The sequence below is a fragment of the Cnephaeus nilssonii genome (genome assembly GCF_951640355.1).
Source record: "Cnephaeus nilssonii genome assembly, chromosome: 20".
NCBI classification, from domain to species: Eukaryota; Metazoa; Chordata; class Mammalia; order Chiroptera; family Vespertilionidae; genus Cnephaeus; species Cnephaeus nilssonii.
In genome coordinates, this window is record NC_137091.1 from 45,660,532 (window position 1) to 45,686,988 (window position 26,457).

Genomic DNA, 26,457 nt, shown 5'->3' on the forward strand with positions numbered 1-26,457 from the left:
TTAGCTTGCTGCTGGGGTCCGGCGGATCAGGACTGGGTGAGACGGGCCGGACACACCCTGGAGCCCTCCCGCGGTCCCTCCCTGGCCCTGATCGTGCACGGGTGGGGGTCCCTCAGCCTAGCCTGTGTCCTCTCGCAATCCGGGACCCCTTGGGGGATGTCGGAGAGCCGGTTTCAGCTCGATCCCCGCAGGCCAAGGGCCTCTAGTAATAAAATAAACCGCTAGCCTGCCATCCCCTGGACCATGGTCTCAGTCTTTTGAGATTTTGCTCTGGGGTCTGGCTCAAATAAACTCTTTAAACCTTTCTTGAGGGTTGGGACTTCTTTTGCGGACAGAACTGCCCCCACGGACTCATCTGGGTTGCTGAGGCTGGATTCTCTGTAGCTTCCCTGTAATTACCCCCCTATAATAGTACTCGCCACTCTTTACTGCCTTTTCTTATTTATGTCTTTACGAATTATGAATGACTCCAAAGAGCCTGGCGTCGGTGAAAAAAAAGCCTAAGGCCTGGCCTCTTTCCCTACCAGCAGACACCATTTCAAGGCAAAAGACCTTCGCTCCCCAGACCTCTACATTTCAGCTCTCTTGTGGCTTCATTTGTCTCATGATTTTCGGTTTACTATCCCTGGAGGGTTTCTTTGGAGAGGCTGTGGGTTAAGTGCGCTGAGCCGAGGCTCCTGGTCTGTTAAGGAGAGCCAATAATAACAACCCTTAAGTGAAGCTAATCGGCTGACTAAGCGAACCACTTCAGCAATTAGCCGCTCTCGTTATTATATTACTCATGTTAATATTGTTGTTATTATTTCCTGCTTTTAGTGGCCAAGCCCACACACTGGTATGAAAAACCAACTTGTAGTCTGCAAAAACCCCAACAAAACAACCAAACCAAACCAACCCAAACCAAACCATACAACCCCCACCCCTCCCCCAAACAAAACAACGAAACACAAGGTACCAGGCTAAACGGTTTAAAAGGCTGGCATTCAAACTAGATGTGTTTTCTTCCGATAACCCACACCCCCACCCCTCTCTCCAGAGGTGCGTGCGTCTACGGTTAAGTGGGAACAGAACTGAAATGGGGAGACCTGGGAAGCTGCTGCAATGGTGAGGTTTGTAAAATTTGGGGGAAAGGGGGCGGTTAAGAGCTTGATAATGTACATCCCACTAGAACCCTTGGGGCCCGCGTACAGGGCAAGGATCCTGATTGGTGTTTACTTTTAATTTCTATCATCCTCAATAGATGTAGCTTCCATGAGAACACAGAGAAACTCTGTGTTGGGGATCAAGAAATATTGTTGAACACTGACCCCCATCCCTCTCTCCAGCCTCAACTCCTACTGGTCCCCATTACTCCCCCAGACACTGTCCCCAAACACACTGACTTCTTTCTGTTCTTTGAATCAGCTCAACTCCTCTCTGCCTCAGGACCTTTGCACATGCTTTCCTTGCCCTTTAACCTTCGCAAGGCTGGCTCCTTTGTGTCATTCAGTCCCTGCTCTTATGTCACCTCTTCCAGGAGGCCCTCCCAAGCACCATTGTGGATGCTGCCCCCCATCACTTGCTATCATAGAACGATGTTTTATTTTCTGCATAGCCCTTACCAGCCTCTGAAATGACTCTATTTATGCAGCTTCTTGGCCATTTTAAAAAAACCTTTTTGCTCCTCTAGCCCTTTCAACAACTTTGGTATCAATCTTATATATTAAACATTCTTTTAAAAAAAGATTTTTACTGACTTTTTTTTAGAGAGAGAGGATGGGAGAAGGAAAGAGAGAAACATCAGATCCATGCACTGGGCCTCTAGTATGCATGTAAGATCTTTGGTTAATCTCTTCACATTCTCCTCCCTCCCCCTTCCCTCTGAGATTCATCAGTCTGTTGCATGTTTCCATGCCTGTGCGCTGTCTGCCCCCTGGTGGTCAGTACGTGTATAGCTACTGGTTGAACGGTCAGACAGTCGCTTAGGCTTTTATGTATATAGATTGTGAAATTAATTAAGACACATTGGGTTAAATATAACATATTATTAAGATAGTTAATTTCACCTAATTTTTTTTACTTTAAAAAAATGTTGCCAGCCCTGGCTGGTTTGGCTCAGTGGCAAGAGCGTCAGCCTTCGGACTGAAGGGTCCCCGGTTCGATTCCAGTCAAGGGCACATGCCCAGGTTGTGGGTTCGATCCCCAGTAGGGGGCATGCAGGAGGCAGCCAATCAATGATTCTCTCTCATCATCGATGTTTCTATCTCTCCCTTCCCCTTTCCCTTCCTCTCTGAAATCAATAAAAATATATTTAATAATGTTGCTACTGGAAAACTTAAAAAATTACAGGCATGCCTCACACTATTATATTCCTATTAGTGACCCTGTGCACAGATTAGTGCACATTGAAAGGAAATTAATTAGAAGGTGGCCGGTGGGGTGGGACTGGGCGAGATGGGCCGGACACGCCCTGGAGCCAACCTCCCGCTCCCTCCCCGGAGTATTCAGAGTGAGCGGGGTCCCTCCGGCAGGTGGGGTCCCCCGGCCTGGCCGGTGGGGATCGGGTCGAAACCAGCTCTCCGACATCCCCTGAGGGGTCCTGGAGTACAAGAGGGCACTCTGCAGAGTTGCTGTCATACAGGATGTGGAATGCAAACACAAGTGTGCAGTAAACCAGATTTAGGGCCGACAGTGCCCCAGCAACAACATAACCCACGGCCGAAGGTGGAATCGTGCGGACCCGCGAGGAATCGGGCTCCCTCCTCTCTGGTTTCAGGGTGCGTCAGCCAAGAACCGCCGCTGCCAAGTCACTGCAGCTCGGCAGCCCCTGCGCTGAGCGTCTGCCCCCTGGTGGTCAGTGCACATCATAGCGACCGGCCGGACAGTCGGACACTTAACCGATTAGCCTTTTATATATATAGATGGACAGCGCTGTCCACAGCATGAGCACTGTGAGAACCGGGGTCCTGGCGGGTTTGGCCGTGGCTGGATTCTCAGCGCTGAGCCAGGTCCCGGGTTCCACAGGCGGCACTCAGCGTGAACCTGCCGAGCGCACGGTCGTCTCAGGCCTTACCTGGCAGGAGTCTCTGCCTGCTTCGTCGCCGGCACAGAACATGGTGTTGTCTATCTGGTTCGGGTAGGCCTGCTTGCACCTCTCGTGATTCAGCACTGTGATGTTCAGGCACTGGAGGGCCTTGGGGAAGTTCACTGCGAGCAGAGACGTGCAGGGTGGGACCTCCGTGAGTGGTGGGGAGAGTCGGGGAGGGGCAGAGTGCTCAGACAGAGACAGGGAGAAGGCAGGCATGCGTGAGCATTAGGAGGGACCTGGAGCCCTGGCTGGTGTGGCTCAGTGGATGGAGCGACAACCTGTGCACCGAAGGGTCATGGGCTGGGTTCCAGGTCAAAGGGCATGTGCCTGGGTTGCAGGTTCGCTCCCCACCCCCGGTTGAGGCAACCAATCAATGTTCTCTCTCTCTCTCTCTCCCTCTCCTTTCCTCTCTCTCTCACCCATGAAGAGCGTATACTCAGATGAAGAGTAACACACACACACACACACACACACACACACACACACACACGGACCTGGACACTCACCTTGGGGGCTGCTGGTTGTCCCCCAGCCGGACACCAAGCAGCTGGTGCCAACGGCTGGACAGTGGGAGGAGATGTTGATAGGCTTGACGTTCGGCGTCTCCATGATTTTCCGGTTCAGTTTGATGAGCATCAGGTCATTGGTGTGGCCAGGGCGGGTGAAGCCAGGGTGGGGGATGGATTTGACCCCTCGGAACAGCTGCTGCCCTTGTTCATATACCGGTGACAGGGAGTGGTGGCCGAGACGGATTTTGAAAATTCTGAGGAAGATGGTGCAGATCACCACCAACCCCGATCCCTAGCCCCGTATCCAAGGCCAACTGCAGCCGCAAACCTGGTCCCAACCCCAATCCACCAGCCCAACACCATCTTTATCTCCAACCCCATGCCTATCCCCACCCCAGCCCCAACTCATCCCCACCCCATCCCCAACTCCCACCTGAATCCTTTCCCCACACAGAAGCCACCAACATATGCATCCCCAACCCCAAACCTAACCATCCCCAACCTCCAAGCCAACCATCTCCAACCCCACCCGTAACTCTAATCCCGCATCTATTCCCAATATCAACTTTATCCAACGCCGTCCCTATAGCCACCCATTCCGACTCTAGAGCCGACCACAATGCCGTGCCCATCCCAAACCATCAGCAGATACATGCCCATCCCATTCCCAACCTCAAGCCCAACTCTAACCCCATCCCTAATGCCTTACCCACCCCAAACCATCAACCTGTGCATTCCTACCTCCAAATCCAACCCATCCCTCACTCCATCCCCACCCACAACCCTCTCCCCAACGTAACCCTGTCCCACCCCACTCTTTCCCCCAACTCCATCCTTGATATATATATACACACACTGAGTGGCCTAGATTATTATGATCTCTGAATGCATAATAACCTGGCCACTCAGTGTATATCCTATCCTATATAATAAAAGGTTAATATGCAAATTGTCCCCTCGACCAGGAGTTTGACCAGCAGGCAGGCCGGCCAACCACCCATGTCCCCTCCCGCTGGCCAGGCTGGCCGGACCCCACCCATGCACAAATTCATGCACCGGGCCTCTAATATATATATACTGAGTGGCCAGATTATTATGCGTTCAGAGATCATAATAATCTGGCCATTCAGTGCATATATATGTATTTATTGATGCCCGGATGGCGAGGATCAGTGGTTGAGTGTCGACCTATAAACCAGGAGGTCACGGTTCGATTCCCGGTTAGGGTACATGCCCGGGTTGCAGTTTCAATCCCCAGTAGGGGCCATATCAATAAAAATATATTTATTTTTTAAAAAAATATTATTTTTTTTTATTGATTTCTGAGAGGAAGGGAGAGGGAGAGAGAGATAGAAACATCAATGATGAGGAGAATCATTGATCAGCTGCCTCCTGCACGCCCCCCGCTGGGGATGGAGCCTGCAACCTGGGCATGTGCCCCTGACGGGAATCGAACCTGGGACCCTTCAGTCCTGGAGGCCGAGGCTCTACCCACTGAGCCAACCTAAGTAGGGCTCCAACTCCATCCTTAATCCCATCCCCAACTCTACCTCCTCTTGCTCCCTCAGCCCCAACCCATCTCCCCCAGCCCTTGGCCTCCAGGCCGCCTCCCCGTCCCCCCACCCTCCAGCCCTGCTGGGTGAGGGCCCCCACTCACTTCTTGTGGCAGTGGGCGGCCGTGAGCAGCCACTGCGGGGCCACCAGCACCGCCCCGCAGTAGAGCTGGTTGGGTTTCAGCAGCAGCGCGGCCTGCCACGGCTGGGCATGCGCCTTGCATTCCGTCCCGTTGATGATGCGGTCGCTGCTCTCGTTCTCCCGGGTGCCCTCTCTGGTCCCGGCTGGGAGGTCCCTGGTGCCCTCTCTGGTCCCGGCTGGGAGGTCCCTGGTGCCCTCTCTGGTCCCGGCTGGGAGGTCCCGGGTGCCCTCTCTGGTCCCGGCTGGGAGGTCCCGGGTGCCCTCTCTGGTCCCGGCTGGGAGGTCCCGGGTGCCCTCTCTGGTCCCGGCTGGGAGGTCCCGGGTGCTCCCAGATGCCCCGGAGGCAGGGGCGTTGCTGCAGGCTGCACCATCATTTGCAAGAACAGGCTCTGGGCGCAGGAAACAGGAGGGAAGGGGCTCGGAGGTGGAGCTGGGACTCAGAGGGTGGAGGAGGTCAGGTGGGATTTCTGAAGGGCGCTCCCGTCGGGGGGAGCGGGACCAGGAGTCTAGGGGCGGGGCCAGGGGTCTAGAGGTGGAGCTCGGAGATCAGTGAGCCGCGGGGAGGGAGCAAGGCTTAGAGTTCAAGGGCAGGGTCCAGGCTCAGGTGGTGAGAGTGGACTTGGGCGAGATCTCGAGATCCCTAGGAGTGGTCAGAGGTTAGTGGGTGGGACGGGGAGGGTAAAACTGGACAACCTCAGGGGTTGGGTCCAAGGGTCAGGGGGTGGAGCCTCGGTGCTCAGGGGGTGGGGCCTGTGGCTGGGGCTTTAGGGGTGGGGCCTGGTTTCGTGGAGTGTGGCCAGGCCTCAGGGAAGGGGGTCAGGGCGGGAGGCGGCGGAGTCTGGGTGTGGGGGGGGCTTGGAACCGAGCTGGGTGGGGCCAAGGCCAGGGGCACCTGGGCAGTCAGACTGCAAAGAGCCGGGCGTTGGGGAGCGGAGGCGGGGCTGGGCTCTAGGAATTGAGGGCGGAGGTGCAGCGGGGGAGTCCTAGAGGCTGAGGGGTGGGCACCGCCCAGGGCCCTGACTGTGGGTGTGGCCTGCACGGAGGTGTGGCTGAGGACAGGGTCAGGGTCAGGGCGCACAGGTGGGCCCAGCAGAACTCAGCCTGGGGAGCCCCGCGGAGGGGAGAGCAGAGCTGGTTCTCCCACACAAGGCGCCTCCTGAATGCTCCTCCCCCCACAAACCCCCAGACACGACACCCCACTCCATCACCAGCCGCCATAGCTTGTTCAGTTCATGCTCTTGCTGACGACCCAGAGCAGAGAAGCTTCATGCACACACCCCAGGAAACACGCACACACCCGAGGAAACACGCACACCCCCTCAGGAACATGCACACACCCTCAGGAAACACGCACACACTCCAGGAAACACGCACACACCCCAGGAAACACGCACACACCCCAGGAAACACGCACACCCCCTCAGGAACATGCACACACTCCAGGAAACACGCACACACTCCAGGAAACACGCACACACCCCAGGAAACACGCACACACCCCAGGAAACATGCACACACCCTCAGGAAACACGCACACACCCTCAGGAAACACGCACACACCCCAGGAAACATGCACACACCCTCAGGAACATGCACACACTCCAGGAAACACGCACACACTCCAGGAAACACGCACACACCCCAGGAAACACGCACACACCCCAGGAAACATGCACACACCCTCAGGAAACATGCACACACTCCAGGAAACACGCACACACCCTCAGGAACATGCACACACCCTCAGGAAACATGCACACACTCCAGGAAACACGCACCCCTCCAGGAAACACGCACACACCCCAGGAAACACGCACACACCCCAGGAAACACGCACACAACAGCTGTCACAGACAAGCGCACACGCATTGCCTCCCAGGGACAGCTGCACACACCGCTGCCTCGTGGTGCACACTGCCCAGACGCACACACTGGGGGAGGCCTTACCTGCTCTCACACCCACGTGTCTCAGTGACACGCCTGCATACCTCATACGCACGCATGTGCAGACCATGCACACAGGCATGTTGGTGCCGTGGCACACCGGGCACCATCCGCCTTCACACAGCCACTGTCTCAGAGGGAGAGCAACCCCACACTGAGCTGCACTGGCGCACACACAGCCCCGCACAAACACGCAGTCACCTGCAATCACCCGCACAAACACGCAGTCACCTGCAGTCACCCGCGCGTAGGGCCTCACGCCGTCCAACGGGCCTAAGTGGAGCCACACAAAACCTTGCACCGGCCACAGTCACACCGTCACTGATACGGCCGTGCACTCACACTCGCCCGGGCCTGGTGCCAGTCCGTGCAGCCCCCGCCCCCTCAGGCGCTCCCGGGCCACAGAGCCCCCTCCCCGCACACAGCACCCCTCTCTGCTTACCTGTCACCCGCAGAAGGAGAGCTGTGAGCAGGGCACCGACCATCCACGTCCAGGGCGGTCCTGTCGTCGCCATGGTCACTGCGCCTGGCAGGGGGACAGAGAGCGGGAGGCCCGAGTGGTGACGGGAACCCCACTCTCCTTCCTCCCCGCCCCCCCCCCCCCCCCCCCGTGCCCCAGGGCGAGAGGGACCTGGGAATCGACCCTCCCCGGCCCTCACCTGCGGGGTCCCCCTCCCCCGGCCTCACCTGCACGTCCCCCAGGTAGGGGGTGGGGAGCCCGCTCCCAGCTCAGCGCAGACGTCTCGGGCCAGCGCCGTCTGGCCGCCGCCTCCTCCCCGGCTCCCGGCACCCCGTCTGGGTTATAACCACCCACTGCCGCCCGGGGCGCATTCCCAGGCAGTGAGGCGCCCTGGCGGGTCTTAGCAATCACTCCTCTTGCCTCCCCCCCACTTCCGCCCCCGGAGCACCCCCCACCCAGTCCCCAAAGCCACTCCCTACCTCCTGGCCCCGGGGATGGGGAGGGGTCTGCGCTCTGGGCGCGCGGCTCGGCCCCAAGGCTTTGCTTTGTCCCCCGCGCCTTCTCTCACCTCCTGCCCCCCTTCCAACCCTCGTCTCCGCGTTTCAAACTCTTCTACCTTCCGTCTCCCCCTCTTTGCTCCCCTCCGAACCTTCCCGAGTCTCTTTCGGTGTAAGGTGTCCACAGAGCATCACTTTTTGCCTCTCTCCCTCCCTCCCCGCACCTCCTTCCCACCCCCACCCCCTTGGAAGGATCCCGGTCTCTCTGTGTCTCAACGTGTCTGTTCCTCTGTCCCTCCCGCCTCTGCCTTTCTGTGTCTCCACATCTTGCTCTTTGTGCCTCCACGATCCTCTCTCTTTTGAATGCTTCTGAGTACTTGGCTCGTCAAACACCCCTTCGAATGGTCGAGTCTGCTTTATTTTTTTAAACGGCTTCACTGAGGTATACCTGGGGCACAAGAAACCGAGTGTACACACGTGTGCAGTGTCCTCAGCTGTGAGACACACAAGCCCAGCCGTCGCCACCACCATCATATTCATGGCCCCCTCATGTGCCTGTGATTCCTGGTCTATCTCTCTCCACCTCTGGGTCTCTGTACCTTTCCTCCCCTGTTCCTCTCCTCTGTGACTCAATCCTCCTCTCTGTGTGTGTGTGTGTGTGTCTTTCTGTCCCTCCGTCTCCCCAACCCTGCATTTTGGGTCCAGAAGACTCAGGCCACTTTGCCAAGACACCCCACAACCCCTTCTCCTGCCCTTCACCCTGGTGCCGGGGCTACGGAGCAGGGAAGAGAACGGGGCCGGGATCCAGGCCCCCCCTGCCCCCGCCCTTCCCCCACCCTCCCCCGCAGGTGAGGTGGCCCAGCTGCAACAGCCAGGCAGCCAGGCGTGGGTGAGAAAGTTGGGCAGGGCCACCTGAGGCTGAGGGGGTGGGTGGCTCCTGGCCCTTTGAGAAATGGGGCACTGGGCGGGGAACCCAAAAGGTGACTTCTCCCTCCCTGGTCCCTGGTCCCGGGCCATCTGGGCTGCCTCTCCTGACCTCTTCCTCCATCCGGTCTTTCTGGGTGCAAACATCTCTCACTGTGACTCCAAGTCTCTGTCCCCACTAGGCTGTAAGAGCCACACACTCATTCAGCACGTACATGCTGAGCACCTACTGTGCGCCAGACCCATCTATCCAAGAACCAATGGACACAGATGCTGGCCTGGTGGAGTTCACGTGCCTTGAAGGGAAACCATAGCTGTCTCCCTCCCTCTGTCACAAGGGGGGGTGTTAGAGCTCTGAGGCTGGCTTAGTGCACAGGGGGAAATATAAAAAATAAAATTCGGCCCTGGCCGGTTTGGCTCAGTGGATAGAGCGTCGGCCTGCAGACTGAGGGGTCCCAGGTTCGATTCCAGTCAGGGGCATGTACCTTGGTTGTGGGCACATCCCCAGTGGGGGGTGTGCAGGAGGCAGCTGATCCATGTTTCTCTCTCATCGATGTTTCTGGCTCTCTATCCCTCTCCCTTTATTTCTGTAAAAAAAATCAATAAAATATATTTGAAAAAATAAAATTCTGAGGTTTATTTTGACTATTACATGCGTTAAAGTGACACATCCACAACCTAGTCTTTTCTTAGTTTTTTAAGTTGAGCTTGCAAACCTTTTCATTCTAGATATGTCTTTAAAAATATATATATTTTTATGGATTTCAGAGAGGAAGGGAGAGGGAGAGAGATAGAAACATCAATGATGAGAGAGAATCATTGATTGGCTGCCTCCTGTGCACCCCACACTGGGGATCGGACCACAACCCCTGCGCGTGCCCTAACCAGGAATGGAACCGTGACTTCCTGGTTCATAGGTCGATGCTCAACCACTGAGCCACAGCAGCCGGGCTCATTCTATATATGTTTTAACATGTTTTAAAAAAGCGTCACCTGAGGATATGTTTTTCATCGATTTTTATTTTATTTTTTTATCTTTCACTTAAATTTTTATTTATTTATTTATTTTATTGGTTAAGGTATTACATATGTGTCCATATCCCCCCATCGCCCCTCCACCCCACTCCTGTACATGCCCTCACCCCCCTGCTGTCTCTGTCCATTAGTTATGCTTATATGCATGCATACAAGTCTTGGTTGATCTCGGTTTTTATTTTTTTTAAAAGATATTTTATTAATTTTTTACAGAGAGGAAGGGAGAGGGATAGAGAGTTAGAAACATCGATGAGAGAGAAACATCTATCAGCTGCCTCCTGCACACCCCTTACTGGGGATGTGCCCGCAACCAAGGTCCATGCCCTTGACCGGAATCGAACCTGGGACCCTTCAGTCCGCAGGCCGATGCTCCATACACTGAGCCAAACCGGTTAGGGCATCGATTTTTACTTTTTAATATATTTTTTATAATATATTTTTTATTGATTAAGAGAGAAAGGGAAAGGGAGAGAGAGATAGAAACATCAATGATGTGAGAGAATCATTGATCGGCTGCCTCCTGCATGCCCCACACTGGGGATCGAGCCCGAAACCCAGTCATGTGCCCTTGACCGGAATCAAACCTGGGACCTTTCAGTCCGCAGGCCGACGCTCTATCCACTGAGCAAAACTGGCTAGGGCTTCATTGATTTTTAGAGAGAGGAAGAGAGAGAGAGAAACACTGATCAGCTGCCTCCCATACTCGCCCTGGACCGGAGATGAAACCCGCATCCTTTTGTTGTACTGGACAATACTCTAAGCAACTGAACCACCGGCCAGGGTTTAACACACTTTTGTGAGTTCTTTATAATAACGTTTGGTCTAATGTACAAACGAAGTATCTTCACACATCTCAAACTACATCTCTAAAACCAACACATTTGATCTCTTCAGGAAGTCCTTCAATGGTTAGACACACCTCCCAGCATTAAAATACATTCACACATCCTATATAATAAAAGGCTGATATGCAAATCGATCAAATGGCAGAAAGACCAGTTGCTATGATGCCCACTGACCACCAGGGGGCAGATGCCAACGCCAAATGCAGGAGCTGCCCCCTGGTGGTCAGTGTGCTCCCACAGGGGGAGTGCCACTCAGCCAGAAGCCCTGAGCCAGTGGGCTCCCGTGGGGAGTGGGCCTAAGCGGTCAGTCGGACATCCCCCGAGGGCTCCTGGACTGCGAGAGGGACACCCCCCCCAAGTACACGAATTTCGTGCACTGGGCCTCTAGTCTCTGTATATTACATGTATATATGTGACCAACGTTGCCTTTCTCAAGTCTCCCAACACTGGATAGGAAGTCGGTGCGACTCCAACTTAAACATCGGACACCGATGACATACGTGAAGCTGAAGTCACGAGGCTGTCCCTAGGACGAGTGAGATTCTCTTAGACACACAAGCACCTTAAGTACCAAATGTGCAAAGATTCTGCTTAAAAAAAAAAAAAATCGTTAGCCCTGGCCAGTGTTGCTCAGTGGTTAGAGCGTCGTCCCGTGCACCCAGTCAGGAAACATACTGAGGTTGCAGGTTTGATTTCCAGTCGGGGCAACGGATCGCTGTTCCTCCCCCACATTGATGCTTTTCTCTCTCTCCCTCTCAAAAAAGAATCAATAAAAAAATATGCATGTAAAAGATTGGGCCTTTAAACAGTTTTTCTGCTCAATTTGAAAGCATATAGGAATTGAAAGAAGACTTTCACATAGCAGAGCAGGGAGGAGCTCAAACTCTGGCACCAACCTCCTGATGCTCAAATTCTGACGTGGCATCTGTTTGTTGTTGTTATTAATCTTCACCCGAGGATATTTTTTCCATTGTTTTTTTTTTTTTTTTTTGAGAGAGTGTAAGGGAGGGAGGGGGGAGAGAGAGACACATAGAGAAACCTCAGTGTGAGAGAGACATATTGACTGGTTGCCTCCGGCACGCACCCCCACCTGGGCTGGGGATGAACCGACAACCCAGGTAGGTGCCCTTGACTGCGAATCGAACTTGAGACCCTTCGGTGCACCGGGGGTTAATGCTCTAACCACTGAGCACACCAGCCAGGGCAATGTGGCCACCTATCTATACTAATAAAAGGGTAATATGCTAATTAGACCAGGTCAACTGGACATCTTCTGGATGTCCGACTTCCTTCCGGACAGTTAGGGGGCGACTAGGCTGGCAGGGGACCAGTTAGGGAGTGACCAGGCCAGCAGGGGACCAGTTAGGGAGTGATCAGGCTGGCAGGGGGGCTGTTAGGGGGCAATCAGGCCGGCAAGCAGAGGCAGTTAGGGGTGATCAGGCAGGCAGGCGAGTGTTTAGGAGTGATCAGGCAGGCAGGCAGGCAAGCGGTTAGGAGCCAGCAGTACTGGATTGCGAGAGGGATGTCCGACTGCTGGTTTAGGCCCCATCCCACAGGGGTCCCGGATTGGAGAGGGTGCAGGCTGGGCTGAGAGACCCCGTCCCCCATGCACGAATTTTGTGCACCAGGCCTCTAGTTATCTATAAGGCTTTGGGCTATCCCTGGAGCCTCTCTAAGCCTCAGCCTCCCTCTCTGTAATTAGGGAACAATAATGCTTGCGGTGAGGATTAAATGAGTTAATAGATACAGTCCTTTAGAATAGCGTACGGCATGTGCCAGGTGTTAATTGCTATTGTTGGCCGTTAAGGAAGAGGGTGAGCTGAAGTTGGTTTTGGCCTGGACATTGATTGGGTTCCTCCTGGTGACCCCTTTATAACTCGCAGAAGGGGTTGGTGAAAGCGGGCCCAGTCCCTTCCCAGGACTCAATATTTCCCTGTCCTCATAAAAGTCAACCACTGCTTCCTATCGCATCCCCTTGACAACATTTCACATTTCTGCCCTAACCCGTTTGGCTCAGTGGATAGAGCGTCGGCCTGCAGACTGAAGGGTCCCAGGTTCGATTCCGATCAGAGGCATGTACCTTGGTTGCGGGCACATCCCCAGTGGGGGTGTGGGGGTGTGGGGGCAGCTGATCGATGTTTCTCTCTCATCGATGTTTCTAGCTCTCTATCCCTCTCCCTTTCTGTAAAAGAATCAATATATATATATATATATATATATATATATATATATATATATATATAAACATTTCACATTTCCTTGGCTCTTAAGACATTGCAATGCTTTTTCTCCAACTCTAAAGATCTTTGGAGCTGAGGGACTCTGTTCTTCTTAAATATCCCCTCTGTCTTGGGACCACATCCCTCTTCTAGTGAAAATGACACGGGGTTGCCCCAGCCGGGTGGCTCAGAGGGATAGAGAGGGTAGTCGAAGAGCCCTCCTGTACGCCAGGAAGGCCGCAGGTTCAATTCCTGGTCAGGGCAGATACCCGGTTGGGGCGTGTACGAGAGGCAACCAATCGATGTTTCTGTCTCACGTTGATGTTTCTCTCTCTCTCTCTCAATAAAAAATAAAAATATATCCTCGGGTGAGAATTAAAAAAAAAATAGAGAGACAGACAGAATTGACTTTGAATGTCCCCTATGGTGCAGTCACTTTGTTTAATAACTTCCAATTTCATTCCACTCTGGGCAAAATAGGGTTGTCTTCAATATGTGTGAAACAAATGGATTATCATTTCTGGTGCTCCCTCTGGTCCTGAATGTTTCTTCGCTCCTCACCCCAGCCCCATGCAGGGAGTATTTCAACATAAAATTGTATTTGTCTTTAAAAAAAAAAAAAAAAAAAAAAAAAATATATATATATATATATATATATATATATATATATATATATATATATATATATTTCTATTGATTTCAGAGAGGAAGGGAGAGGGAGAGAGACACATCAATGGTGCGAGAGTCATTGATTGGCCGCCTCTAGTGCCTCTCTCTGGGGAGCTTCCACCTGTCCCACTCACATCCTGGGAGGACACGTGACTTAGTTGCTGGTTTGTCTTCCTCAGGGATGGGGCCGCGGGGGTTGTAAGAGAAGAATGCCTGAGGACAGGCCCGGGCCTGGGGTTTGGGGACAGAGGGGTGTACACGGGTTGGGGTCATGCGTGGTGCGTGTTGGTGGGAGAACCCCAGAGAGCATGGGGAAGCCTGGGCCCTCACTCAGCTCTGTTTGTCTGCTCCCCTCATTTTTTTTGAGGGCCTCCTCTTCCTTGCCCATCCCCCCCCCCCCACCTCGAATGCACCCCAGTGAGATTTTCCCAATACCCAGATCTGACCCCGTCCTTCCTTCTCTCAAGGCCCTCTGGATCAAGGCCCCCTTCTTCCGCCTGGCATTCAAGGCCTAGCACGATCTCCCATGGACCCTGGAGGATGAACCGCCTAATCCGGTTAGGCTGCTGAAAGAACCAAGCATATCTGGGCTCCAGGGCAGCAGAAGAGGGAGAAAAGCAAAAAGCGTCACCAGCAATGAAATTTACTCTTTATTCAGCAGGCAGGCGAGCCAGGCACCGGTGCCCGTATTTCCCATGTTCGAGACCTTGAACCCTCCCAACTGCGGCCCCTGAGTTAGGAGGAGCATACTGTTATTATCGTACTTTACAGACGTGAGTCTGCACGGGTAGCAAGAGGCAGAGCTGGGATCCCAACCCGGGTTTCTCCAGGCGTGAGACTACTCCTCTTCGGGGAGACAACACGCCCCTGGGATAATCAGGAGGGAGGGCTGCTCGGAAGCGACGTCCCTGTTTTCTCTTAGTGGTGGGGCCAAGACCTCAGCCTGTGTCCCCACTCACCCCCAGGGATGGGGTTGGGGTAAAATCAAGCAGCATGAAGCATTAAAGGGTTGATTCTGGACGGGAGCGGGGGGAGGAGGCATGGTCTTGATCAGAGATATTTTAGAGGCGGTGAGTGGGGGCCGAGGTCAAGGGTTGGGTGCCACATGTCAGAACGAGTTGGCCCAAATGGTTCTCCGGACCCACTGGTGATATCTGCAGACGTTGGTGTAGACCCCCGGCTTCTCCTTGGATCCGCAAGGGACGTTACCCCATGACACCAGGCCTCGGAGACGGTTTCCACACACCAGTGGACCCCCGGAATCGCCCTTCGGGGGAAAAGGGAGAGAGTCAGTAATAGAGGGAGAGAAAGACAGAGAGACAGGAGGAGACTCGGACATGTAGAAAGGGAGAGACACCCAGAGATGGAGAGAAATACTCTGGGACAGACAGACATACACACACACACACACACACACACACACACACACACACACATATGCACACAGTCACAGACAGGGAAATAGAGAGACCGAGGGAGACTCAGAAGCCTGGAGAAACAGAGGCAGAGAGAAAAAAAGAGAACGAAAAAGAATAACCCTCGCTGGTTTGGCTCAGTGGATAGAGTGTCGGCCTGTGGACTGAAGGGTCCCGGGTTCGATTCCAGTCAAGGGCACAGGCCCGGGTTGTGGACTCGATCCCCAGTAGGGGGCGTGCAGGAGGCAGCGGATCAATGATTCTCTCTCATCATTGATGTTTCTATCTCTCTCTCCCTTTCCCTTCCTCTCTGAAATCAATAATATAGCCTATATAATAAAACCCTAATATGCAAATCGACCCAACGGTGGAACCACTGATTGCTATGACTCGCACTGACCACCAGGGGGCAGATGATCAATGCAGGAGCTGCCCTCACGGCTCACAGCTGGTGAGTGCAGCAGTGGTGGTGGGAGCCTCTCCCGCCTCCGCTGCAGGCCGCCAGTAAGGGGCAAGTAGTCCTGGACTGAGAGAGCCCTGGACAGCAAGAGGGATGTCTGACTGCTGGATTAGGCCTGATCCCCAAGGGATCGGGCCTAAGCCGGCAGTCAGACATCCCCTGAGGGGTCCCAGACTGCGAGAGGGTGCAGGCCAGGCTGAGGAACCCACCTACCCCCCAGTGCATGAATCTCATGCACTGGGCCTCTAGTGTATATATATACATATATATATATATATATATATATATATATATATATATACACACACTGAGTGGCCAGATTATTATGATCTCTGAACGCATAATAATCTCGCTACTCAGTATATGTGTGTGTGTGTGTGTGTGTATATATATATATATATATACACACACACACACACACATATATATATATATATATATATATATATATATATATATACACACACACACACACACACATATATATATTAGAGGCCTGGTGCATGAATTCGTGCATGGGTGGGGTCTGGCCAGCCTGGCCAGGGGGAGGGGACCCGGGTGGTTGGCCGGCCTGCCTGCTGGTCGAACTCCTGGTCAAGGGGACAATTTGCATATTAGCCTTTTATTATATAGGATATACACTGAGTTGCCAAATTATTATGCGTTCAGAGATCATAATAATCTGGCCACTCAGTGTATATACAGTATGTATGTGTGTGTGTGTGTGTGTATGTATGTATGTGTATATATATATATATATATATATATTAAGAACAGAACAGAGCCTGACAGGTGGAGGGAGGGAGGAAGGGAGAGAGAGAGATGGCCTTTCTTTTCACTGTGTATTATTCATCTTGGTCTCTTTCTCCTTCTTGGCTGGCTCAAGTCCTTCGAAGTTAAGCTTTGGAATCAGGTGGAGAGCCCCAGTGGACCACAGTGGAGGAAACCCAAGTGAAAGGGATTGGGAGGGGGATGGAGGCCCTTCTCTCCCCAGCTTGGCCGTGTCTGAGCAGGACCTGTGGGCTCTGTTTGAGGAAGGACGGACCCTCATGCCATCTGCCTCTTTACGGTGTCTCTCTGGGTCTTGCTCTCTCCATCTCCATCCCTGGTGGCATTTCCCGTCTCTGCTGGATGTGTCTCTGAGTGTGAATTGAGTCTCTCACCCTTTTCTTTTTCTTTTTTTTAAAAATATATATTTTTGCCCTAACCGGTTTGGCTCAGTGGATAGAACGTCGGCCTGTGGACTGAAGGGTCCCAGGTTCGATTCCAGTCAAGGGCATGTACCTTGGTTTCGGGCACATCCCCAGTAGTGGGTGTGCAAGAGGCAGCTGGTCAATATTTCTCTCTCATTGATGTTTCTAACTCTCTATCCCTCTCTCTTCCACTCTGTAAAAAACGCAATAAAATAAAAAAATATTTTTTTATTGATTTCAGAGAGGAAGGGAGAGGGAGAGAGAGATAGAAATATCAATGATGAGAGAGAATCATTGATCGGCTGCCTCCTGCACGCCCCCAACTGGGGACCGAGCCCACAACCCAGGCATGTGCCCTTGACCAGAATCGAACCCGGGACCCTTCAGTCTACAGGCCGACGCTCTATCCACTGAGCCAAACCAGCCAGGGCTCTCTCACCCTTTTCATGCCTCAAAGTCTCTGTAAAGCCCAGTTAAGGTCTCTGTGTGTGTTTCTCTTTTCCTGTCTCTGTCTGTGTTTTCGTGTCTCTGTCCTTTGCTGTATAACTGGCGGGTCCCGTCATCGGCCTCACCTGGCAGGAATCCTTCCCGTACTTCTCGTCCCCAGCACACACCATGTTTTGGGTGATCTGGCCAGGGTAGGCACGCTCACAGTCCTCACGAGGTACTAGGTGGACATCTGCACACTGGATGGTGTTAGGGAACACACCTGATGAGAGAGAGAGAGGGGGAGGCTCACTTCAGAACCCGTCCTTCCCACATCTTCCCCCGCGACCATCCGAGCCCTACCATCCCTCCCTCCTCTGCGGGCCCCCATCCCCCACTGGTTCCCTTCTCCCCATTTGTCTCTTGTTCTTAAAACCCATTTCCATTGGCCTTGACTCTTGATAGGTCCCTCGTTATGCCATTTTCCCCTCCCATTGGCTTGTCTTCTTCATTAGTCCCTCCCTTCTCCATGAGTCCTCATTTCCTGTTGGTTTTTCCTTTCTCCGAGGTCCTGCCTCTGCTTCTCTCTCCTCTACTGGTCCCACCTTCTCCAGTAATTCCAGCTGACCTCCAGACGCTTCCTCTATTAGTGACCGCCCCTGTCACACCCCTTTGTCATTCTTGCTCGTTGGTTCATCCTGGTTGGTCATCACTGGACCATTAGTCCTTTCCTAGCTGGACCCTTCTTTGTCCATTGGCTCTCCCTTCCTATTGGCCCTTCATCCAATGGTCCACCTCCCTCATTGGTCCTTTCCTAAATGGCTCTCCCTTCCTATGGGCTCTTCATCCAATGGTCCACCTCCCTCATTGGTCCTTTCCTAAATGGCTCCACCTTTCCATTGGCCCTTCACCCAATAGGGGACCTTCTTTTTTGGCCCTTCACTTACAGGCCCACCGTCAATGATTCCCGCTGATTTATTGGACTTCTTTCGTCTTCTAGTGACTCCGTTTGACTATTCACTCTTCCCCCATGGTCCTGCCCCCATTAGCTCTCTCTACCCATCCACTCTGTCAATTCATACCCTTCAGCTGGCTCCCCTGCTTTATTCATCTCTCTTCTTCCATTAGTCCCTCCTCCACTTACCCCTTCTTAATCATCAGTGCAGCCTGATTGGTCCCTTTCGATAACTAGCCTCCTTTCTGATTGGTATCTCCCCATTGGCCCTCCCCCTCCTCACTGACCCATCATCCTATGGCCCATCCAGCCATACCATTCACCCATTGGTCTACTTTCTCCATTGGCTATTCACTCATTAGCCCAACTTCCATATTTGTCTTCCCTCCCCTTTGACCTTTCACCCAGCGATACACTGCCCCATGGGTCCTCACCATGGGACCACCTTCACCTTTGACCATTCACCTTACCCATGACCCACTGGCTTGTTTCCCCATCGTCCTTGTCTTACTGACCACTCGCTGTCTTGCCCCAGCCCAGGATTTGGCAGCTGGTGCGGTTGGCTGAGCAGTCCCTCTCCAGGGCCAGGGGCCAGATGCGGTCCGAGAGATTGGCTGGGCGCCTCAGGCGTAACAGCATGATGTCCTGGTCATGAGTGGCAGCGTTGAAGCCAGGGTGGACCACGGTCTGGACAACAGAGCTCTGCTCCTGGAAACTCTCTCTCTCGTAAATGTTGTGCTTCCCCAGGTAGACCTGGAGATTCCTGGGAAAGAGGAGGAGGGCGGGGTCTCACCTGTAGCCCTCGGGCTGCGGCTGAGACTCCAGATGGGGTGGTGGCGGGAAGTGGGGCAGCCTGGTACACCATGAACTATCTGGCCTTGTTTCCTTCTGTCTTCCCAGCTCAGTAAATGACGAGTCTATCCTTCCAGCATAAACTTGGAGACTATTCTTCACTCTTTATTTCATGCCTCCCATCTAAGTGGCCCAGAAATCCTTTCGTCTCTTCAAAGTTTATCCACAATCTGACCACTACTCGCCTCCCCGACTGCTACCATCTTGTTCTGAGCAACCATCATCCTGTACGCGGACTACAGCAGTAGCTGCCTCGCTCGACTCCTTGCTTCTGCCGTTGGCCCTCTGCAGTCTATCTTCTAGAGAACAGCCACAAATATTTTATTTTATTTTTTAAAAAAATATATCTTACTGATTTTTTTACAGAGAGGAAGGAAGAGGGATAGAGAGTTAGAAACATCGATGAGAGAGAAACATCGACCAGCTGCCTCCTGCACACCTCCCACTGGGGATGTGCCCGCAACCAAGGTACATGCCCTTGACCGGAATCGAACCTGGGACCCTTCAGTCCGCAGGCCGACGCTCTATCCACTGCGCCAAATGGGTTGGGCAGCCATAGATGTTTTAACAACATACGTTGGTCCTGTCCTTGGCCTGCTGAGAATTCTCCCATGACTCCCAACTCACTCTGAGGAAAGACCAAAGTAGTCATCATGGCCTACATGGTCCTGCCTGTCACCTCACAGGTGTCTCCTCCCACTCCCCCCCCCCCCGCCCCCCGCCTTTCTTCTCTGGCCACACTGGTTTCCCTGCCTTTCCTTGAACACAACAGTCATCCTCCCACCCCAGGGCCTTTGCACTGGCTGCTTCCTCAGCCAGCAACTATTTTCCCCCCCAGATGTGTGCATGGTTCCCTCCCTCACCTACTTCAAATGTGACCTCCTCATCTGAGGCCTTCCCTGCAACCCAATTAAGATGTAAATATCCACCCCAACAGGTAATCCTTATCTCCCTCTCCTGTTTTCTTCTCCACCAGAAAACCTATCATTATTCTTTTATGTATAATATAGGTGTTGTTAAGTATCTGCCTGTTTTATTGTCTCTCCTCCTCCCACCACATCAGTGCCCGACAGAACTGTCTGCAATGACGAAAACGTATCTGTGCGACGTGACCCAGTGGCCACTAGCCACAGGCAACGACGGAGCACCCGAAACGTGGCTCGTGGATTTGGGGTTTCATCCCGTTTTTATTCATATCAATTTAATGCGCCACAGGCGGCTGATGGCGTGACTCTAGAGCCAGTGGTCGGCAAACTCATTCGTCAACAGAGCCAAATATCAACAGTGCAACGATTGAAATTTGAGAGCCAAATTTTTTAAACTTAAACTTCTTCTAACGCCACTTCTTCAAAATAGACTCGCCCAGGCCGTGGTATTTTGTGGAAGAGCCACACTCAAGGGGCCAAAGAGCCGCATGTGGCTCGCGAGCCGCAGTTTGCCGACCACTGCTCTCGACTATCAAGATGGGATGTTTGTTTTGTTCGGATACAGCATCCTCAGAGCCTAGGCCAATACCGGGAACATGACGGGTATTCAAGAAATATTTGTGAAGTGGATCAAAGAGCCACTCCCTTGCTTAGAAGCCTCCCGTAGCTCCCCAATGCCCTCAGAATACAGCCCAAGTGTCCCATCCCGCTATTCTCTGACCCCCACTCCCCCCCGTGGACTGGTAACGCTCCAGAATGTTCTCACTCCAGGGCCTGTGCCCTTGTGTTTCCCCTGCTCTGAATGCTCTTCCCTCAACGTCCCTTGGCCACACCGTCGCCTTGCCCGTGCCTCCGCTCGACTCTCATCTCACCCATCCACAGTAGGCGCCTCTGCTCTCTTCTCTGGAGAAGCCATTCCTGTCCTTCACGGGACTTGGGTAATTGGTAATTGTACGATCTCTTCGAGGGTCTGTTCGCTCACTGTCTTTCTGTCCTCCCCTCCTGCATCCCCACGGCCCATTCCAAGCTGGCCCTGAGTGGGTGCTCTCAATCAGGGGGCTCTGAAGGGATGAATGAGGATGGCAGGGGGGCGGGGGTGGGAGGCCAGCCCTCCCTGAGCATGGAGGAGCCCGCCCTGGGGTCCTTGCGTCCATGACGGTAGACCCCCTCCTCCCACAGTAGGTGAGGTATCAGTTGCCTGCCGCACACTTGAGTCGTCCCTGGCTATTTCCCTGAGCCTCAGTTTCCTCATCTGCAAGATGGGGCCAACAGGCCCTTCCTGTGGAAATGGAATGTCCCTGCTTCACTGGGCACCTGGCCCGCCGTTAGCACCCAACAGCCGTTTGTTCATCTAACGTGTGGTTTTTCGTGCCCCGGGGATCTGTCCCAGGCCCTCTCCGCTCCTCTATCCGGGCCCGCTTTTTGGGTGATCTCATCTGGTGCCGTGCCTTTAAATACTACCTGCTGGCGGAAGACGCCTTCGTCTTTACCTCCTGCTCTGACCTCTCCCCGGAGCGCCAGCGGCCAACCTGGCATCCTTCCTGGCCATCTCCCAGGTCTCTCAGGCGCGTCTTGGCAAAAGCAAAAATGTCTGACGCTCCCCCGCCCCGATCCACGCTGCTTCTCATTCCCTCTTCCCCGACGCAGCCAAAGACACAACCTAACACCCCGTGGTCCAGGTCAAATCCTTGGAGGCCAGCCCCGCTTGCTCTCTCTTCCCCTCCCATCCCACATCACCAAGTCCTGCTGGCTCCGTCTCAAAATAACTCCCAAGGTTTCTAACGTCTGTGCATCCTCCCTTCCTCGCCCCCTCCCCCAGCCAGCATCCCGGCCCCAGCCAGCATCTTACGGCGCCGCCGGACGGACGGACGGACGGTGGCCCCGGGCCTCCTCATGCACCCGTTCACCTCCTCTTGCCCAGTGCACGTCCCACAAGGTAGCCAGATTGCTTTGGACAATGAAAGCAGATCTTGCTGCTTCCCAGATTCAAACCCTCCCTTTCGGGCTCTCCCCCGCGCTTAGAACGAACCCATCTCTCCCCACAGGGCCCTCCCTGCTCGGCTGCCTCCCGGGAGAAGGCCAGTTCACCAGAGCGGCACTTCTGCTTGTTTGCTTCTCGGCTGGATCCCCGGGGCCCCACACAGCGCCTGGCCCATATTTAGTGCTCAATTAACTATTGGCCAAATGAGACTGGTTATCAGATGGCCTGGCGCTGGGACAGGGGGAGATGTGTGCCATCCCGAGCCTGAAGCCTGCAAGACCTTGGCGGGCTCTAATTGCCACCACTCCCCGTCCGCGGTGTGGCAACTCACGGTTTCTTGCAGTGCGCAGCCGTGAGGACCCACGACGGGTGGATGAGCACCCCCCCGCAGAGCAGCTGGCCGGAGTTGTAGAGGGCAGCTTGGTAGGGGTGAGACATCCGCTCGCAGGGCCCGCCGGACAGCACCTTATCCTTCCTCTCGGCCTGGACTGCGGGAGGGAGAGAGGGTCAGCATCAGAGGGGAGGTCTGGAGGGAGCAGGTGCGCCCGCCGGGGCGAACCCAGTCCTGTCCTCATCCTCCAGATGGTCCCCGTCCCCACACCCAGATGTGGCCAGCACCACCCCCAAAGCCAACCCCGTCCTCCGTCTCTCCCCCATCTTCGCCGCCCCCTCCCACCCCCTTCCCTGTCTGCATCCCCCATCTCCCGCATCTTCCTCGTTCCAAACCCACCCGCCTCCACACCTGTGTGGCTCCCGTCTCCAGTTCCAATCTCTGCCCCGTCAGCAACCCCCACCCTGTCCCCAAACCTCCCCATCCCCCACCCCCCCTTTTCCCACCTGCTGCGGTCAGGACCAGAGCTGCAATCAGCATCTTCATGGCCGGTCCTGGGAGGGGAAGCCAAGTGCTCCATCAGGCCCCGCTCAGGCCCCACGCAGGCCCCTCCCTCTTCTCCCTCCTCCTGCCCCCGCCTCCCCGGCCTGCCACGGTCTCCTGACCCCTGACTTCTGATCTTTATCTAGACTCCGGATTTCTGGTCTCCTACACCCCTGCCCCCACCTGAGGATCCCTTGAAGGCGGGTGCCAGGGAGACCCCAGCATTGCACCTGCCGGTCCCAGGGGCCGCTCAGTGCAGCGGGAGTCTCAGGCGGTCTTTCTATGGCCCTGCTCTCCCTCTCCGTGGCGTCTGCCTGCCTAGTCACAGGGAGGGTTGGCCCCAGGGGGCCCCTGACATCCTTCCTTCCCATGCATCTTCCTCTGCACCTCGGCTCTGGGCCCCCACACTTTTAGGTTCTGGGGTGCGGTGCGGTCTTACCTGCTGGGGGCCACTGCCTACCGGCCCAGGGACAGCGCATGTCACGGGCAGGCAGAGTCGGAGACACAGGGCGCTGAGGGGAGGAAAGGAATTGGCAAAGCAGTGAGGATCCCTAGAAACAGGAGAGACAGACAGACAGACAGAAAGAGAAAGAGAAAGAGGCAGGCGCAGAGCAGAAGACGTAGGGGCCGTGGGGCCAGGGCGTCAAGGGCCGCCTGACGGATACCCCAGGCTCCCGGCCTCCCTGCAAGAGGCCGGTCTTTCCCCCACAAGCTCGGTGCTTCCTTTTAACCCACATCTCCCAGGTCCCCAGGCTGCAGGCTGCCCCTCCCTCTTCCTCCTCACCGGCCCTCCCACACACATTCTTCCACCCCCACAGCTGCTCCTGATGACCCCTGACCCCAGCTTCCAGGAAGGAGCACATTGTCCCTAAGCGCACTGGGAGCCCAGACTCCTGGGTCTGAGAGAGGAGGGGCTGGGGGCCTGGACCCCTGGGTCTGAGGGAGGAGGGGCCGGGGGCCTGGACTCCTGGGTCTGAGGGAGGAGGGGCCGGGGGCCTGGACTCCTGGGTCTGAGGGAGGAGGGGCTGGGGGCCTGGACCCCTGGGTCTGAGGGAGGAGGGGGTGGGGGCCTGGACTCCTGGGTCTGAGGGAGGAGGGGCTGGGGGCCTGGACTCCTGGGTCTGAGGGAGGAGGGGCTGGGGGCCTGGACTCCTGGGTCTGAGGGAGGAGGGGCTGGGGGCCTGGACCCCTGGGTCTGAGGGAGGAGGGGCTGGGGGCCTGGACCCCTGGGTCTGAGGGAGGAGGGGCTGGGGGCCTGGACTCCTGGGTCTGAGGGAGGAGGGGCTGGATCTGGACCCCTGGGTCTGAGGGAGGAGGGGCTGGGGGCCTGGACTCCTGGGTCTGAGGGAGGAGAGGCTGGGGGCCTGGACCCCTAGGTCTGAGGGAGGAGGGGCTGGGGGCCTGGACCCCTGGGTCTGAGGGAGGAGGGACTGGGGGCCTGGACTCCTGGGTCTGAGGGAGGAAGGTCTGGGGGCCTGGACCCCTGGGTCTGAGGGAGGAGGGGCTGGGGGCCTGGACCCCTGGGTCTGAGGGAGGAGGGGCTGGGGGCCTGCACTCCTGGGTCTGAGGGAGGAGGGGCTGGGGGCCTGGACCCCTGGGTCTGAGGGAGGAGGGGCTGGGGGCCTGCACTCCTGGGTCTGAGGGAGGAGGGGCTGGGTGCTGTCTCCTGGGTGTGGCACGGGAAAGATGGCACCTTGCCCTCCTCATTCCCTGGACTTCTAGGTCCTTGAGCAAGAAAGTGTCCAGGAACCCAAATGTGAGCCTCCTGGGTAAGCCAACAGCTGCCCGGCTAGCAGGGGCCCCACCCCCCGTGTCTGTCTCTGTCAGGACCCACAGGTCCCTGGGCCCTGCCTGGCAACCAGGTGGCGCGGGGTCAGTGGGGTTGGGGTGACTCACCAACCTGCCGTCACGTCCCTCTGTGTGTGCGGACGACCTCCTTGTCCCCACGAGAGAGTGAGCCAGCAGTGAGGAAGCGTGTGTCACCGGGCTGGGACTCGACCCTGCCCCGGGCTGGGGTGCAGGCTGGGGTGCAGGCTGGGGTGCAGGCTGGGGCGCAGGCCGGGGCGCTGTGGGGAAAGGCCCGGAACAATCCGGCTTTGTCCGCCCCCAGCGCCCCGTGCCACGCTCCTGGCAGCTCCTTCCCCAACCTCGCTTCCAGGAAGGCGGGCGGGCGGCGCTCAATAGCTCCCTTGTCCCCGCCGGACAGTCCCCTAGCCGTGTCCTGGCTGTGCCCACCTCTGCTCTGTCTCAGGGCCCCTCTTCCACGGCTGCCCACCTCCGGGGTGTGGGCCCTTTCCCTCCCGGGCCCTGGCGGGCCAACCATCTCTCTCTCTCTCTCTCTCTCTCTCTCTCTCTCTCTCTCTCTCTCTGCGTTCACCTCGGTCTCTCTGTCTCTTTATTCCTCTGCTTCTTTCTCCATCCTTTTCTCTGTGTCTGTCTTGCCCCTAAATCTCTGAGCCTCTAAATCTCTCTGCTCACCTGCCCCCAGGCTCCCCCTGCTCTGCGGAGAGGGAGGTGGGGAAGCTGGCGGGGACGCAGGAGGATTTGGGGACCGGATGAAAGGGAGAGACAATGCAAGTAGCAGGTGGATCCGAGCTGAGGGGGCCCGCGTGTCCGGGAAGGGCGTGGGCCGGAGCAGCGAGGGTGTGCGGGGCTGCGAGGAGGGAAATGCGCGTGGGTGTGGTGATCACCGGGACGCGGGTGGGGTGGGGACGGTTGGGGGGGGGGTGGTGAGAAGGAAAATGGAGGTGGGGGTCTTTCAGGAAGGTCCTTGGGCAATGAGGTCAGCTGATGGCAATAATGAACGTCTGTCTCCGCACCAGCTGGGGCCTGGCGCTGCCTCTTTTTTCTTGAATGAAATAGAATTGTCCAGAGTCCTGGCCGGGTGCTCAGTGGTTAGGACGTGTCTCCCCCCCCCCCCCCCCCCCCCGCTCCGCAAGCCCGAAGGTTGTGGTTGGAGCCCGGGGTCAGGGCACTTCCAAGAATCAACCAATGAATGCATCCACAAGGGAAACAGCAAATGGATGGTCTCTGTCACTCTCCCTTCCTCTCTCTCTAAAATCAATTAAAAAAAAAAAAAGTTGTTGGGCCCTGGCCCCGGTGGCTCCGTGGTTAGAGCGTCCACTTGCACACCAAAGGGTCGCGGGTTCGACTCCCGGTCAAGGGCATGTACTTACGTAAATTGCAGGTTTGATCCCCGCCCAGGTCAGGGTGTGTTCAGAAGGCAACCAATCCGATGTTTCTCTCTCTCCCCCTCCCGCCTTCCCTTCCGCTCCCTCTAAAAATCAGTGGGAATTGGCTCAGTGGATAGAGCGTTGGCCTGCGGACTGAAGGGTCCCAGGTTCGATTCCGGTCAAGGGCATGTATCCTGGTTGTGGGCACATCCTCAGTTGGGGGTGTGCAGGAGGCAGCTGATTGATGTTTCTCTCTATCCCTCTCCCTGTAAAAAAATCAATGGGAAAAATACCCTCTGGTGAGGATTAACAAACAAACAAAAAAAGTTTGGGGGTGC

General features: G+C 55.3%; 1 protein-coding gene across 1 annotated transcript in view; it reads right to left on the reverse strand.

Moving 5' to 3' along the window:
- The window catches only part of LOC307116131 (uncharacterized protein), a 57,073-nt gene extending 33,387 nt beyond the window's left edge, over positions 1 to 23,686 (reverse strand). The window contains exons 1-11 of the mRNA XM_079799807.1: positions 23,386 to 23,686; positions 22,910 to 22,957; positions 22,404 to 22,560; positions 18,829 to 19,076; positions 17,505 to 17,641; positions 14,980 to 15,131; positions 7,903 to 8,105; positions 7,658 to 7,741; positions 5,234 to 5,660; positions 3,574 to 3,830; positions 3,053 to 3,186 (exon numbers count right to left, since the gene is read on the reverse strand). Of these exons, the coding sequence (XP_079655933.1) occupies positions 3,053 to 3,186; positions 3,574 to 3,830; positions 5,234 to 5,660; positions 7,658 to 7,741; positions 7,903 to 8,105; positions 14,980 to 15,131; positions 17,505 to 17,641; positions 18,829 to 19,076; positions 22,404 to 22,560; positions 22,910 to 22,957; positions 23,386 to 23,425 (1,887 nt within the window). The 5' untranslated portion in view covers positions 23,426 to 23,686. The remainder of the gene's footprint in view (positions 1 to 3,052; positions 3,187 to 3,573; positions 3,831 to 5,233; positions 5,661 to 7,657; positions 7,742 to 7,902; positions 8,106 to 14,979; positions 15,132 to 17,504; positions 17,642 to 18,828; positions 19,077 to 22,403; positions 22,561 to 22,909; positions 22,958 to 23,385) is intronic.
- Positions 23,687 to 26,457: the final 2,771 nt, after the last annotated feature.